Raw genomic sequence first — 12,456 nt, forward strand, 5'->3', positions numbered from 1 at the left:
ATAATACTTCCTGGAGTTATGGGAATGACTATAGCATAGTGGTATTAATCAACTTTGTTATAGATTTTAAAATATTCCTAGAATTTGTGGATTAGAGTACCTAGTCATCAAATAAGCTAAAGTGCAAATGAATGAGGCCTAAGGAAAATAAAATTAGTCTGGACTTATTAATAAGGCATCTTCACCAATTTTTCCCAAAACTTAATAAATGCTTTTTTATTCATTTCAATTCCCTAAAAGGATCTATTAATAAGAGGTTGTATTGTGACATTGAAGTACTTATCTAAGAATAATATATTTCATAGTAAGTGTTCTTTCCAATCCTGTTTTGGTATAACAAAATTTTTCACTTTACCAGGCACTGTGCTGGATATTGGGCATATAAAGAAAAATGAAATTGCCTCTGATTTGAAAGAGGTTATATTTTATTGTGTGTGTGTGTGTGTGTGTGTGCGCATACACATATAACACACACATATGGCACTCTAAAGAGAACATTAATCACGTTATCCTATATATTAGGCCTATGGTTTAGTGTTTGTTTCTTTTAAAAAAAGAACTTCCTCATAGTGGGACTAGGATGAATATCTGCTCTCAATACCTAATTCTTGGTCTGAAGGCTCAACATTATATCCATAACCAATAAATGTACGAACTGCTTCACGAAGACTGTCTCTGTTTGACTTCTTTGTACGTTCATCTAGTAATGCATATGGCACCAAGCGAGGATTCCTTTTATTCTTCAGATCCTTAGAGAAGCCATAAGGAAAAAAATGCAGAAAATCCACAGTTAACTTTTATATATAGGAAGTGACATGCACACATTCACATACACACACACGCACACATACACATACATACATGCACACATCATATACATCCTTGTAGTCACAACTCTGACCTCTCAGAAAGCTCAAGTAAAGCTGTCAATTTGCAACACCACCCCATTGCCTCAGACTCACAGACTCTGTGTTAGACTTGACTCCTTACAATATTGCTCCCACCTCCATCTCCCTTCCATATTTAATCTGCTGTCAAGGGCTGCTGATTTCAACATCTTTTCATCATCTTTGCAACATCTCTTCAATATGCCCCTGTGTCTCCTCTGATACTGCCATCACTGGTTCAGGCCCACAACAGTTTACATCTGGACTATCACAAAAGCTTACTAATAGGCTTGCCTACTTGAAGGTTCTCCCCACTCTTACTATCTTCCATTCAGCCAAATGATTTTCCAAAACCACAGGTGTGAGTTTGTCACCATCACTCCTCTGCAGGCTACCTTCCTCCACAACTATGCTATGAACTCTAGTAGCTCCTTATCACCTTCAGGATCAAATGCAAAATTCTCTTGTTGGCATTTAAAGCCCTTCCTAACTTAATTCCCATTAATTCTGGGCATTTTCTCTGGATGTCCCCCATGCCTGGAATGCTCTTCTTTTTTTTATCTCCACCTACTGATTTCCTTGGCTTGTACCATGTCCCAATTAAAATTCTTATCTACTATAGAAAGGCTTTCTTAACCCTTTTAATTCTTTAATTCTTTCTTTTTTTTTTTAAAGATTATTTTTCTATTCATCCTATATATAGTTTGTTTGTTTATGCTTATTTGCTTGTTAGCTTCCTCACTGGATTGTGCTCCTTGAGGTCAGGAACTAGCTTTTACCTTTTTTTTTTAATCCTCAACATTTAGCAACAATGATTGGCACATAGTAGGTGCTTTAAGTTTACTAACTAAACCCACCTGTTGGATGCCATAGGTCCATCCTTGCTTTATTCTGTCTTTTGCCCAAACATTGTGTGCATTCTCTGCAAGTTTATCAACTATAATTTCTTGAGGAGGCAATAGCTTCACATCAGACAGATCCAAAGGGGCAGGCTTATAACCATTTGACATCATGTAACTACAAGTCAAGGTAAATGTAAAAAAAATGTAAAAACAAAAGCAGTAGAATTATGAATATTTGAAATAGACTTTTATGGCTCTCCAAATCTAATCTGTGACTACTTAGCTCGTGGTTAGGGAACTGTGCTAATATGGCTAAAATCACAAGCTTCATTTTGGCATAGGATCTGTTACATATATACTGAAGGCACATATTAATCACCAAATGCTGACCAGTTGTATGATAAATTTGTGACAAAGAGAAGGGAAGAGAAGGAATATGAATGAATCAGACTAAACACATTGCTATTACTGGAAAAACAACAACTATTCAAAAGTACAAACTTTAATTATGGTAAACCAAAGATATTATCTGTACATATCATGAGTGGTGTCAGTAAAAACATTTTATCCAATGCTGAAAAATAACAAATTTCAGAAAAACTGTCAAGGGAGGATTGGGTTCTTATATAAGAATAATATAGTTATATGATGATATAATTGGGTTTTTATAAGTCAGTATTAATGAGCATAGACTATTTATGTGATTTCAGACTACTACCTCCTTTTAAAATTATTTATTTATTTAAATGTTTGATTTATTATTTCAGTAATTAAAACTGGTAAACTCAAAGAATTTTAGGACTGACGGGAATTAAAGATCATTTAATTTAATATTTTAATTTCATAGATGAAGAAACTAAGGTGAAGTTCAAATGAATTTTTAAAAAATTAAGTGCTCCTATATGCAAGGTATGGTAGTACTAGTAGCTACTGGGAGTACAAAGATGGACAAAAAAAGCTAATTCATGACAGAGCCTTGGAGGGGTAAAAATTCTAATCTTCTCACATGGTGTCTAATACTCTATTTACAGAACAACTTTGGATGAGAAGCCATGAAGAGCCTGCTGGAGATAGGAATTGTGATTTGAGGTCAATTCTGAGTCATAAGTATAATAGAACTGGTATGCTTTGGGGTACTAAAAATTAGGCCTTGAATGAAAGTTCAATTCAATTCCTCACTTCCAATCCCAATTCTAAAATACAGAGGTAAAGGGATCAGGAAGGTCTGAAAGCTTTGAAGTTTTTATGGTAAAAGAGAATATAAGAAGAAATTCATAGAATTTGGCACATGAATGGAGCTGTTTATGCTCTCAATCTATAATTAAAGATGATGCCCATGTATATGCTTTTTGTGTGTCTAAGTGTTTAGGAATATGAATTTCTGTGAGTCTAAGTGAACAGTGAGTACAGAAATTCAGTGGGCCAAGCTGAATGTTGTCAGGCTTAACCACATCCAGAAAGTATTTGTGAAGCTGCTCTAGTATCCAAATAAGTGATTATTTAGTATGGCTATCAACCAATCTCAAGGCACTGCTAGATGTAATTCTTTCCGGTGATTTTTGTTTGCCCCTTGATGTAATTCTTAAAAGCCAAACTAAATATCCAGAACAATGGTTGTTCATCCTTGCTAATAGTCAAGGACAATAGAAAACATACTAATGTGAGAGAAGAATGGGAAGGAAGCAAAGTCATAGCATGCTTCTTAGAAAATAACTCATTTAGGATTATAACAATTCTAAATTCATTGAAGTCAACTCAATAAGCTTCTGGACCTACTACTGTAGCTGATATCTAGCTGCATCATCAGCATCACTACTGTATTCTTCCCATGTCACTGGTTTTAAAATTTAAGTTACAACCAAAGTATTGAGGTATTTAAAAATCACCTACTTTTTGGGAAGTTTTATTTTCTTGAGATCTTCCTCAGCAGCCACATTAACATGAGCAATGTGACATCCCAGGGCTAGAAGAGTTCTGTGACATTTAAAAACACATACAATCAATAGAAGTAAATAAAGGAAAAAAGATTATAATATCTTGATTTTACTCCTAACTATACAACAGGTATATAAATTACCTGTCTGCTATATGCTACTATAATTTTACTGGGCATTTTATTCTTTTATCTTTATATTTTCTCTCTTAGTGATCTCACCAGCTACTATGAGTTCAAATATCATTTACAGGCAGATAATTTCCCAACACACACATACACACACACACACAAACTTATCAATGGTTATGTTATAAATGTTCACATATGTGTATCATGTATGCATTTAAGAACAGCTCACATATATATGAGCACATGTTCATTGCATACATGTATATATTCATTTACATACACATTACCACACACACACACACACACACACACACAGACAAATAATATCTTCCCATTCCTCCCATATCTCTCTAGTCTCTAGTTCTATATCAATTAATATTTCCACCATCAGGATGTCCTGTAGGCATCTCAAACTCAACCTGTCCAAAATTAAACATTATTTATTTACCTCTCTACAAAAGCCGAGAAACCAGGATACTCCTATATATATTTTTTTTTATTTCTGTCAAGGATAGTGACATTCTTCTAGTTTACCTAGGATTGTATTTTCAGAGTCATCCTCAATCTTCATTTTCTGTCATCCCAATTGGCAAGTCTACTTCAAAATCTTCTCTTACATTTGCCCTATTCTCTCTTCTTACATGTTCAATATATGAGTTTCAGGTACTCATTATTTTTTTTCTGTTGTTAAAAACCTTCTTAATTGATTTCTTTTTCTCCAATATCTCCATTCTCTAATATAAACTCCAAACTTCAAATTGGTAATTCTAAAGAATAGATTTGAGCATGTCAGCAAGAAGCTTCACTAGCTTTCTATTGCCTACAGGTTAAAATCCAACACTTTTCTGGGACAAGCTGTTCATGATGTGGATCCCACTTATCTTTAGAATGTTTTCAAATTACTTTTTGGAATATAGTAAATAGTAAAAGCATGTTGACTCTTAATGCACTCTATATTCTAGACAAACTAGCCTACTTTCTATTCTCTGTACAAGACATTCTATCTCTTTCTTCTGGGTCTTTGTACAGGCTATCCCCTATGTCAGGAACATTTTCCCTTTTCACTTACAATATTTAAAGCTTCTAGATTCCTTTCTAATCTCATCTTAAATGCCACTTCTTTTATCATTCATTTCCTGATATCCAAATTTAGTAGTAATTTCTTTTACATCTCCCCCCCCCAAATTATTGTTTCATTTTACATATTTTTGTATTTACTTATCTGTATGATGTTGTAAAGGGCTGAAACTCTTAAAAGGTGTGCTTGAATCAGGCAACTGAGTACTTAAGGCTAATTACCTATTGGACAATCATTGGCAAAACTCCTGGCAGTTTTGTCCATTTCCTTCACTTCTCCCTCTAAAAACCAAGGACTTTTGCTTATCCTGACTCTGGCTCATCCTGAGACCTCCAGGGAGTTAGCTTGGACTTTACATTTTGGTGTCCAACGTTTGAACCAAGGACCCTAATTTCACTGAAGAAGTCTCTGTGACCAGGAAATAGGGTAAGTATTTTAATAGACAAACAGGGAACTTACTTTGTTAAGATTTAAACTAGTAACTCTCATTTTCTAGCTGAAATGGGGCAGATATTAGGAAAAGATTCTTCCCTATCCCCACCCCCACCCCAACCCCAACTTGAAGGAGATCTACAAGAAGCATACTCAGACTAATAAAGAGACAGGGTTTGATTGTAACTTGGGGACAGATTGATGGACTTGTGGATACATTAGAATGGACCTCCCTTTGGGTCTTCACAGAAGAAGAAATAAAAGTGGATAATTAGAAACTAGTAGAAGATTAACTATGTGAATATCATAATGATAATGGTCCTGATTCAGTTTTCAAGGAATCTTCCTATATGTATGACTTAATACAATTGGCCTTAAAGAATCCTGCAAGTTACAGAAAAAAGAAAAGTTTTAAGAACAGAAAGATGAGCAACTGTGAAGAAAAAAAGGAAGACAAAGGACAGATTAATGGCAATATCGCCAGAGGGCATGAGGACTTGACTTATGTGAACTTGAAGGGTGTGGTGATTCTCACTCTCACAGCCCAACTTCAACTCTACCTATACCAGAGCAAGTCCTTGACCCTCCCCCATCAACTTCACCTTCCAGGGTGGAGGAAGGAGGAGCAGTGGGAAGGGCAGTGGGAGGGGCACCTTCCCCCCAGCAATCACTCTCTCCTATCACTAGATTGCAAAAGGCACCACATAAAGCCACAGAAGAAGGACAGAACACAGCTGATTTGAGAATAGAAATGTATCCTGTGATTCAACAGTTTAACTCTTCAGGTCAAGAAAGTAGAAGATACATTCCTTTTGAACTAAAGGCTTGCACTCTTTATGGGGCTACATCAGTTATGTTAAGATGTCATTACAGAATTTGGTTTATGAAGTCTTGACCCCTAATGACTGGAAATCTATAGCAAGAACATGCTTAGAACCTGACAAAACTTGTAGCTTTCTGAATCTACTGCGCTCTATAGGATACAAGCACAATAAAATAGTCAAAGTGGAGTTCATACTCCAATCACCTGTGACCAACTAACAAGTTTAGATTCTTATGCAGACACTTCAGCACAGATTAATTAACCCATAGCAGCATATGAACAATTGCTTCTGCTGCTATCAAAGCATGGGGTGTTATCCCAAATAAATAGGACAGAGGAGAGGCCTTCACAAAAATAGCACAAGGGCCAAATGAACCTTTTGCTGATTTTGTGGGACATCTGAAGATAGCTGTCATACGAACTTTGGTGAAAATACAGCAATAGAAATTATGATAAGGCAACTTGCTAAAGAAAATGCTAATGAGGTTTTGTAAAGGGCTGAAACTCTTGAATTAATGCACTGAGGTCGGACAACGAAGCACTTAAGGCTAATTGCCAACTGGACAATACTCTATAAGTATATGCTTGGAAAATGGCCCTTCCCACTATCCTGTGCTAGCTCGATAATTGATGGCATACAGAGAATTGTAGGAGGGACTAGGGAGTAGAGTAATACTAACCAGGGTCACTTCTGGGTGGGAGATGAAGAGGAGAGGTCGTAGATATTCTGTGTTCATCCAATTCATTCCTACCTCTAAAGACCAAGAATAAAGACCAAGGACTTTTGCTTATCCTGATTCTGGCTGATTCTAAGGTATCTAGGAAGCTAATACATTCATGACAAGGTTTGTAGAAGAATGATCATAAGGAGGAGATCATAAGACTCTGTGCCACAGTGGGCACAAATACCTCTTATAGCCAGGCTATGATGCAGACTTCCCAAGATCTGAACATGCGAAGACAGGGTTCCTTTTGGCAAGGGACTTCCAGAGAGACTTGTCAATGCTTTCAATATGGTAAAGTAGAGCATCTGAAAGCTCAGTGTTGGCATAGAGGCAGAGTGAGAAAACAGGGTGAGAGAACAAAACCCAAAACCCCATGTCTAAAATGCAACAGAGGCTTCCATTGGGCATCAGAATGTAGATTGATTCATGGAAACAGGATGAGGGGCCCAGCTCCAGGGCCCAAGGCAAAAATACTTGGGGCATGATGGCAGCCAATGCTACACCCAGAGAGCCTTTAGATGTTCAATAACCAGATATGACCAATCAGCCAAGATGCAATCTGATGGGAGAAAGGGATTACAATTGGGAAGAATAGAGTTTTATGTAGCTGGGACAACTGAGATAACCCCTGGAGAGGTGAAATTTGTTCCTCTCCAGCCTATGGATCCTTTGCCTCCAGGCACAGTAAGCTTAACCATGTAAGTACTCCTGAGAGTACTTACAAAACAGTGTTCATCCATACACTGATGTGGGAAACTGGGGAACGTGTAAATAATATCCTAGTCACTAATACAGGTAGACAATGTGTGACTTATCAACCACGAGAAGTAGTAGCATCAGGTTTACTGATACAGACTCCTAATAAGCAATCTGGTGATAGTCGCCCAGATTCTGACTCCAAGCAACAAAATCCAGGAATGTACTGGACAGCAGCTGTTACAGCTGATTGACCTATGCTCACTATCTATATAAATGGCATACCATTGGTAAACACAGGTACAGAACGTACAGTCATTAGAGATGCCAACTGGCCCAGTCACTGACCAAAGATTAAGGCAGCATCTGTATGCCTGGCATAGAAGGATCAATAGCAGATGAAGTTAGTGCTACCTCTTTGAGATGGACTTTTGAAGGTGAAACAAGAGTTTTTACTCCTTTTATAGTTGGAAAAATCCCCCTCAATCTGTGGGGAAGAGACATTTCACAACAATTAGGATAATAAATGAGTACTTCGGTTTTTTAGGCAGGGTTGCTGTTGAAGGCCTGCCAACACTTTCACCTGTTCCTATCCAATGGAAAACTGATACACTAGTGTGGATAGAACAGTGCCCTTATCCAGCAATAAAATTCAGGCCTTATTAGATATAGAATAGAAGTAACTTGACCAAGGACACTTACAATCTTTTCTAAGTCCTTGGAATTCTTCAGTATTTGTTGTAAGAAAGAAAGCTGGAAAATGTAGGATGTTGACTGATTTAAGAAAAGTAAATGAATAGATGGAAACTATGGGAATTCTTCAGCCTGAACTTTCATCTCCTACTCAATTGCCTAGAGAATGGCCTCTTTGGGTTATAGACATCATTGTTTTTATTCTATCCCTCTAGATAAGGAGAATATGAAAATATTTGTCTTTTCAGTGTCCAGCATTAACTTAGCTGAGCCTTATAAAAGATATGAATGGACAGTTTTGCTACAGAGAATAAAAAACATTCCTACTATGTGTCAAATGTATGTTGCTGCTGCTCTTACTCCAGTAAGAAAAGCATTTCCAAAAGTAATGTTATTACATTACATGGATGATATATTAGGATGTGCACCCGAGGAGCAAATGTTAGAAGCATGTCTACAAAAGATTATAAAAACACTAAGGAACTACAAATTGCATATAGCTCCAGAAAAAATTCAAAGACATGCTCCTTTTCAATATTTAGGATATGAAGTACACTCTAAGGTGCTTATAGTACCAAAACTTTCCTTAAGAACAGAGAAGCTAAACACCTTAAATGACTTTCAGAAATTGATAGGAGATATCCAATGGATGCATCCAGTGTTAGGCTTGACTACCTATCAATTGCAACCATTATTTCACATTTTAAGGGGAGACAGTGCTTTAAACTCACCACACCAGCTTACAAAAGAATATCAAGAGGCTTTGAGAGAAGTTGAACTGATTTTATACAATGTGGTTGAAAGAGTCACTCAGAGATAGAACTCTGGGTGATGACTAAAAACCATTACATTGAATTCCCAATCCCTATATTTATGCCCACCTGCATTTTTGATTTCCTTCACAGGCTAATTGTACAATATTTCAGAGTCTGATTCTTTTTGTACAGCAAAATAACAGTTTGGTCATATATACTTATTGTGTATCTAATTTATATTTTAATATATTTAACATTTACTGGTCATCCTGCCATCTGGGGGGGGGGTAAGAGGTGAAAAATTGGAACAAGAGGTTTGGCAATTGTTAATGCTGTAAAGTTACTCATACATATAACCTGTAAATAAAAGGCTATTAAATTAAAAAAAAAAAAAAACAAACAAACAAAAAAAAATGGGCACCCACTCAATTGAGAAAACATTAGTTGGGAAATGGATGAATAAGTTACGTTATATGAATATGGTGGAATATTATTGTTCTTAAGAAATGATCAGCAGGTTGAGTTCAGAAAGGCCCTGGAAAAACATATACAAACTGATGCTAAGTGAGGTGAGTAAAACCAAGAAAACATTGTACACAGCATCAAAAAGATTATGTGATGCTCAACTGTTGATGACTTAGCATAACCACTATTGATGGACTTAGCTCTTTTCAATAATAAAGTGATTCAGACCAGTAAAAAAAAAAAAAAGTCACTCAGAAACCCTTGGAAATTTTTTTTAGTAGTTTTTGCTACAAAAGAGGCACCCACAGCAGCCCTTCATCAAGGAGACAGTGTGATAGAGTGGATGAACTTCCCGATACAACCAGAACAAAACCTTACTCTGCCATTAAGCGAGCAGTACAATTATCTAGGATAAGACCTGACAAGATATACACTTTTTATACTAATGCACAAATGCCAGAGTGGCAAATTTTAAAGGCCACAGCTCCAAATTTTACACACGGATCTCCATTAAAGATAACCCAGCTATTACCATAATTGGCGATGGATTCTTGAAGAAAAGATTTCTAAGAGTCCTCTTAAAGGACTAACTATCTTTACAGATGCATCCAAACATAATATTTGTGCTGTATGCTCTCATGACAACTATAAAGAGAGTAGTCATAACTCCTTTTCAGTCATTCTAGCTCTTACTTATTATCCAGGAGATATAAATATAATATCTGATTTAGCCTTTTCAGTAGGTGTGGTACAAAAAATTGCCACAGCACAAATAAAATTTGTAGCTTCCAAAATATATCAGTTCTTTAAGGAACTTCAAGAGCAAGTGAGAAAGCATACAGGTAAGAGTTATATCTTGCATGTCCACTCTCATAGTGGACTTCCAGGTCCTATTTTTGATGGTAATTCAAAGACAGATAGCCTTCTAACCATGTTGGCCAATACTCTTTTATTTCAAGAAGCCCAAGAATCTCATTCTAAATATCATCAGGCTGCTCGAGCTTTACATTTGCAATTTGGAATAATAAGAGAGGAAGCTAGGAGCATAGTAAAAGCCTGTACAGTTTGCATTCCTTTTCATGCTCCTACACTACCTCCAGGGAAGAACCCTTGTGGTTTGAGACCCAGTGAAATTTGGCAAATGAATGTGACCCATTATAAATCTTTTGTTCGTCTGTCTTTTATTCATGTTGTGGTAGACACTTTTTCAAGATTCACTTTTGCAATACCAGCAGCAAAAGAAACATCCTGAAACAGTCACTGAATTTCTTATACAAGCATTTGCAATTATGGATGTGCTACAAGCAATAAAAACAGATAATTGACCTGCATATACTTCTAAATATTTTGCATACTTTTGTGCACAGTATAAGATTTTACATACCACTGGCACACCTTTTAATCCTCAAGGACAGGCAATAGTTGAGAGGAGAAATAGACATTAAGATGCTCCTCCAAAAACAAAAGAAAGGGGGAGCCACAGGTAACCCTGGAGAACTTCTAAATTTAGCTTTTTATACTATTAACGTCTTGATTTTTGACAAAGATGCACTGGCTCCAGCTGACAGGTTTTATAACTCACCAGAAGGGCAATGTCCAGTGTGAGGAGCTCCACTATCTTTAGATAATTGCCAGGTAATGTGGACAGATCCAGAAAGTGGTGAATGGAAGGGACCAGATAGGTTTATCACTTGGGGGAGAGGGTTTGCTTGTATCTCTACAGATGGAGAAGGAATCAGATGGGTGCCAACGAGCTGCATTTGCCTTGTCCACTGGAGAGAGACAGAGCAGACCCTTGAAACAAAGGAGAAGACCCAAGAAACATTGGGTGATTCCATCACTGATTGTGCCCACCACTGAAAGAGCATGGCAATTACAGCAATTGACTCATGAACATCAAAAATTTTTGGACTTCAAAACCCTCAGGAATCATTGGAATCCCTGAGAAATGAGAAGATTGCTGTAAGACTTGAAAACCCTCAGGAATCAGTGGATTCTCAGAGAAATGATAAGACTTTTGTAGGACTTGAAAATCCTCAGGAATCATTGGATCTTTTGAGAAATGATAAGACTGTTGTAGGATTTCAAAATCTGCAGGAATCATTGGATTCCCTAACACATAAAAAGACTGTTGCAGGACTTCAAAAACTTGTGGGGATCATTGAATTCTCTGACACGTGAAGTAATGGACAATAGATTGATTTTGAACTATCTCTTGGTTGCTGAAGGAGGCATTATGTGTAACTGTTATTTACATACCCTCCTTCTAGGACTTCTGGAAATATTTAAAATACCATGTTGATTCAAATTGTTTGTTATATCACTATTTGCATGTACAATTCATGTTTGTTACACCACATCAAGCCTGCACTGACTGTGAGGAGAGTCATCACTAATAGCCTGTGTGATATTGCTATGTGCTTGTGTAATACCTCCCATGCTGATGGGTTTGTGCATATCTGTTTCTAGTAAGCCCTTCAGCCCCCAAACCCACTAGCAATATCTGGCTTGACTCCCCACTTCCCTTTGATGTTTTTCATCTCTCTTCCTGAGAAATCAGGGAGGATGTGATCATTTCCTTTTTAGTGCTTTCACCTTCTTTCCTGAGAAGTCAGGGATGGTGTGATCACCTCCTTTTTGGGGATTCTCACCTCCCTGAGAAGTCAGGGAAGGCGTGATCACCTGTGTTCTAAAACAAAAGAAAGCAGGAGATGTAAAGGGCTGAAACTCTTAAAAGGTGTCCTTGAATCAAACAACCGAGCACTTAAGGCTAATTACCTATTGGCCAATGATTCTATTAGCATATGTTTGAAAAAATGGCCCTTGGTACTGTTCGTGCTGGCTCAATGTTTGATGTACAGATAATTGTAGGAAGGATCAGGGGGGTGGAGTGAGAGAGGCGAGAGAACTTTAGGACAAGGAGGAAAAAACTCTAGAACTCTAGACTCTAGAATCAAGGAGGGATCCTTGGCAAAACTCCTGGCAGTTTTGTCCA

General features: G+C 37.1%; 1 protein-coding gene across 4 annotated transcripts in view; it reads right to left on the reverse strand.

The window, feature by feature from the left end:
- RYR3 (ryanodine receptor 3) overlaps window positions 1-12,456 on the reverse strand; it is a 708,417-nt gene that overhangs the window by 278,553 nt on the left and 417,408 nt on the right. For all 4 annotated transcript variants that reach the window (XM_031952023.1, XM_031952026.1, XM_031952025.1 and 1 more), the window contains exons 23-25: window positions 3,620-3,703; window positions 1,745-1,904; window positions 602-749 (exon numbers count right to left, since the gene is read on the reverse strand). In XM_031952023.1, the coding sequence (XP_031807883.1) occupies window positions 602-749; window positions 1,745-1,904; window positions 3,620-3,703 (392 nt within the window). The remainder of the gene's footprint in view (window positions 1-601; window positions 750-1,744; window positions 1,905-3,619; window positions 3,704-12,456) is intronic.

This window comes from Sarcophilus harrisii, chromosome 2 (assembly GCF_902635505.1).
Source record: "Sarcophilus harrisii chromosome 2, mSarHar1.11, whole genome shotgun sequence".
Lineage (NCBI taxonomy): Eukaryota > Metazoa > Chordata > Mammalia > Dasyuromorphia > Dasyuridae > Sarcophilus > Sarcophilus harrisii.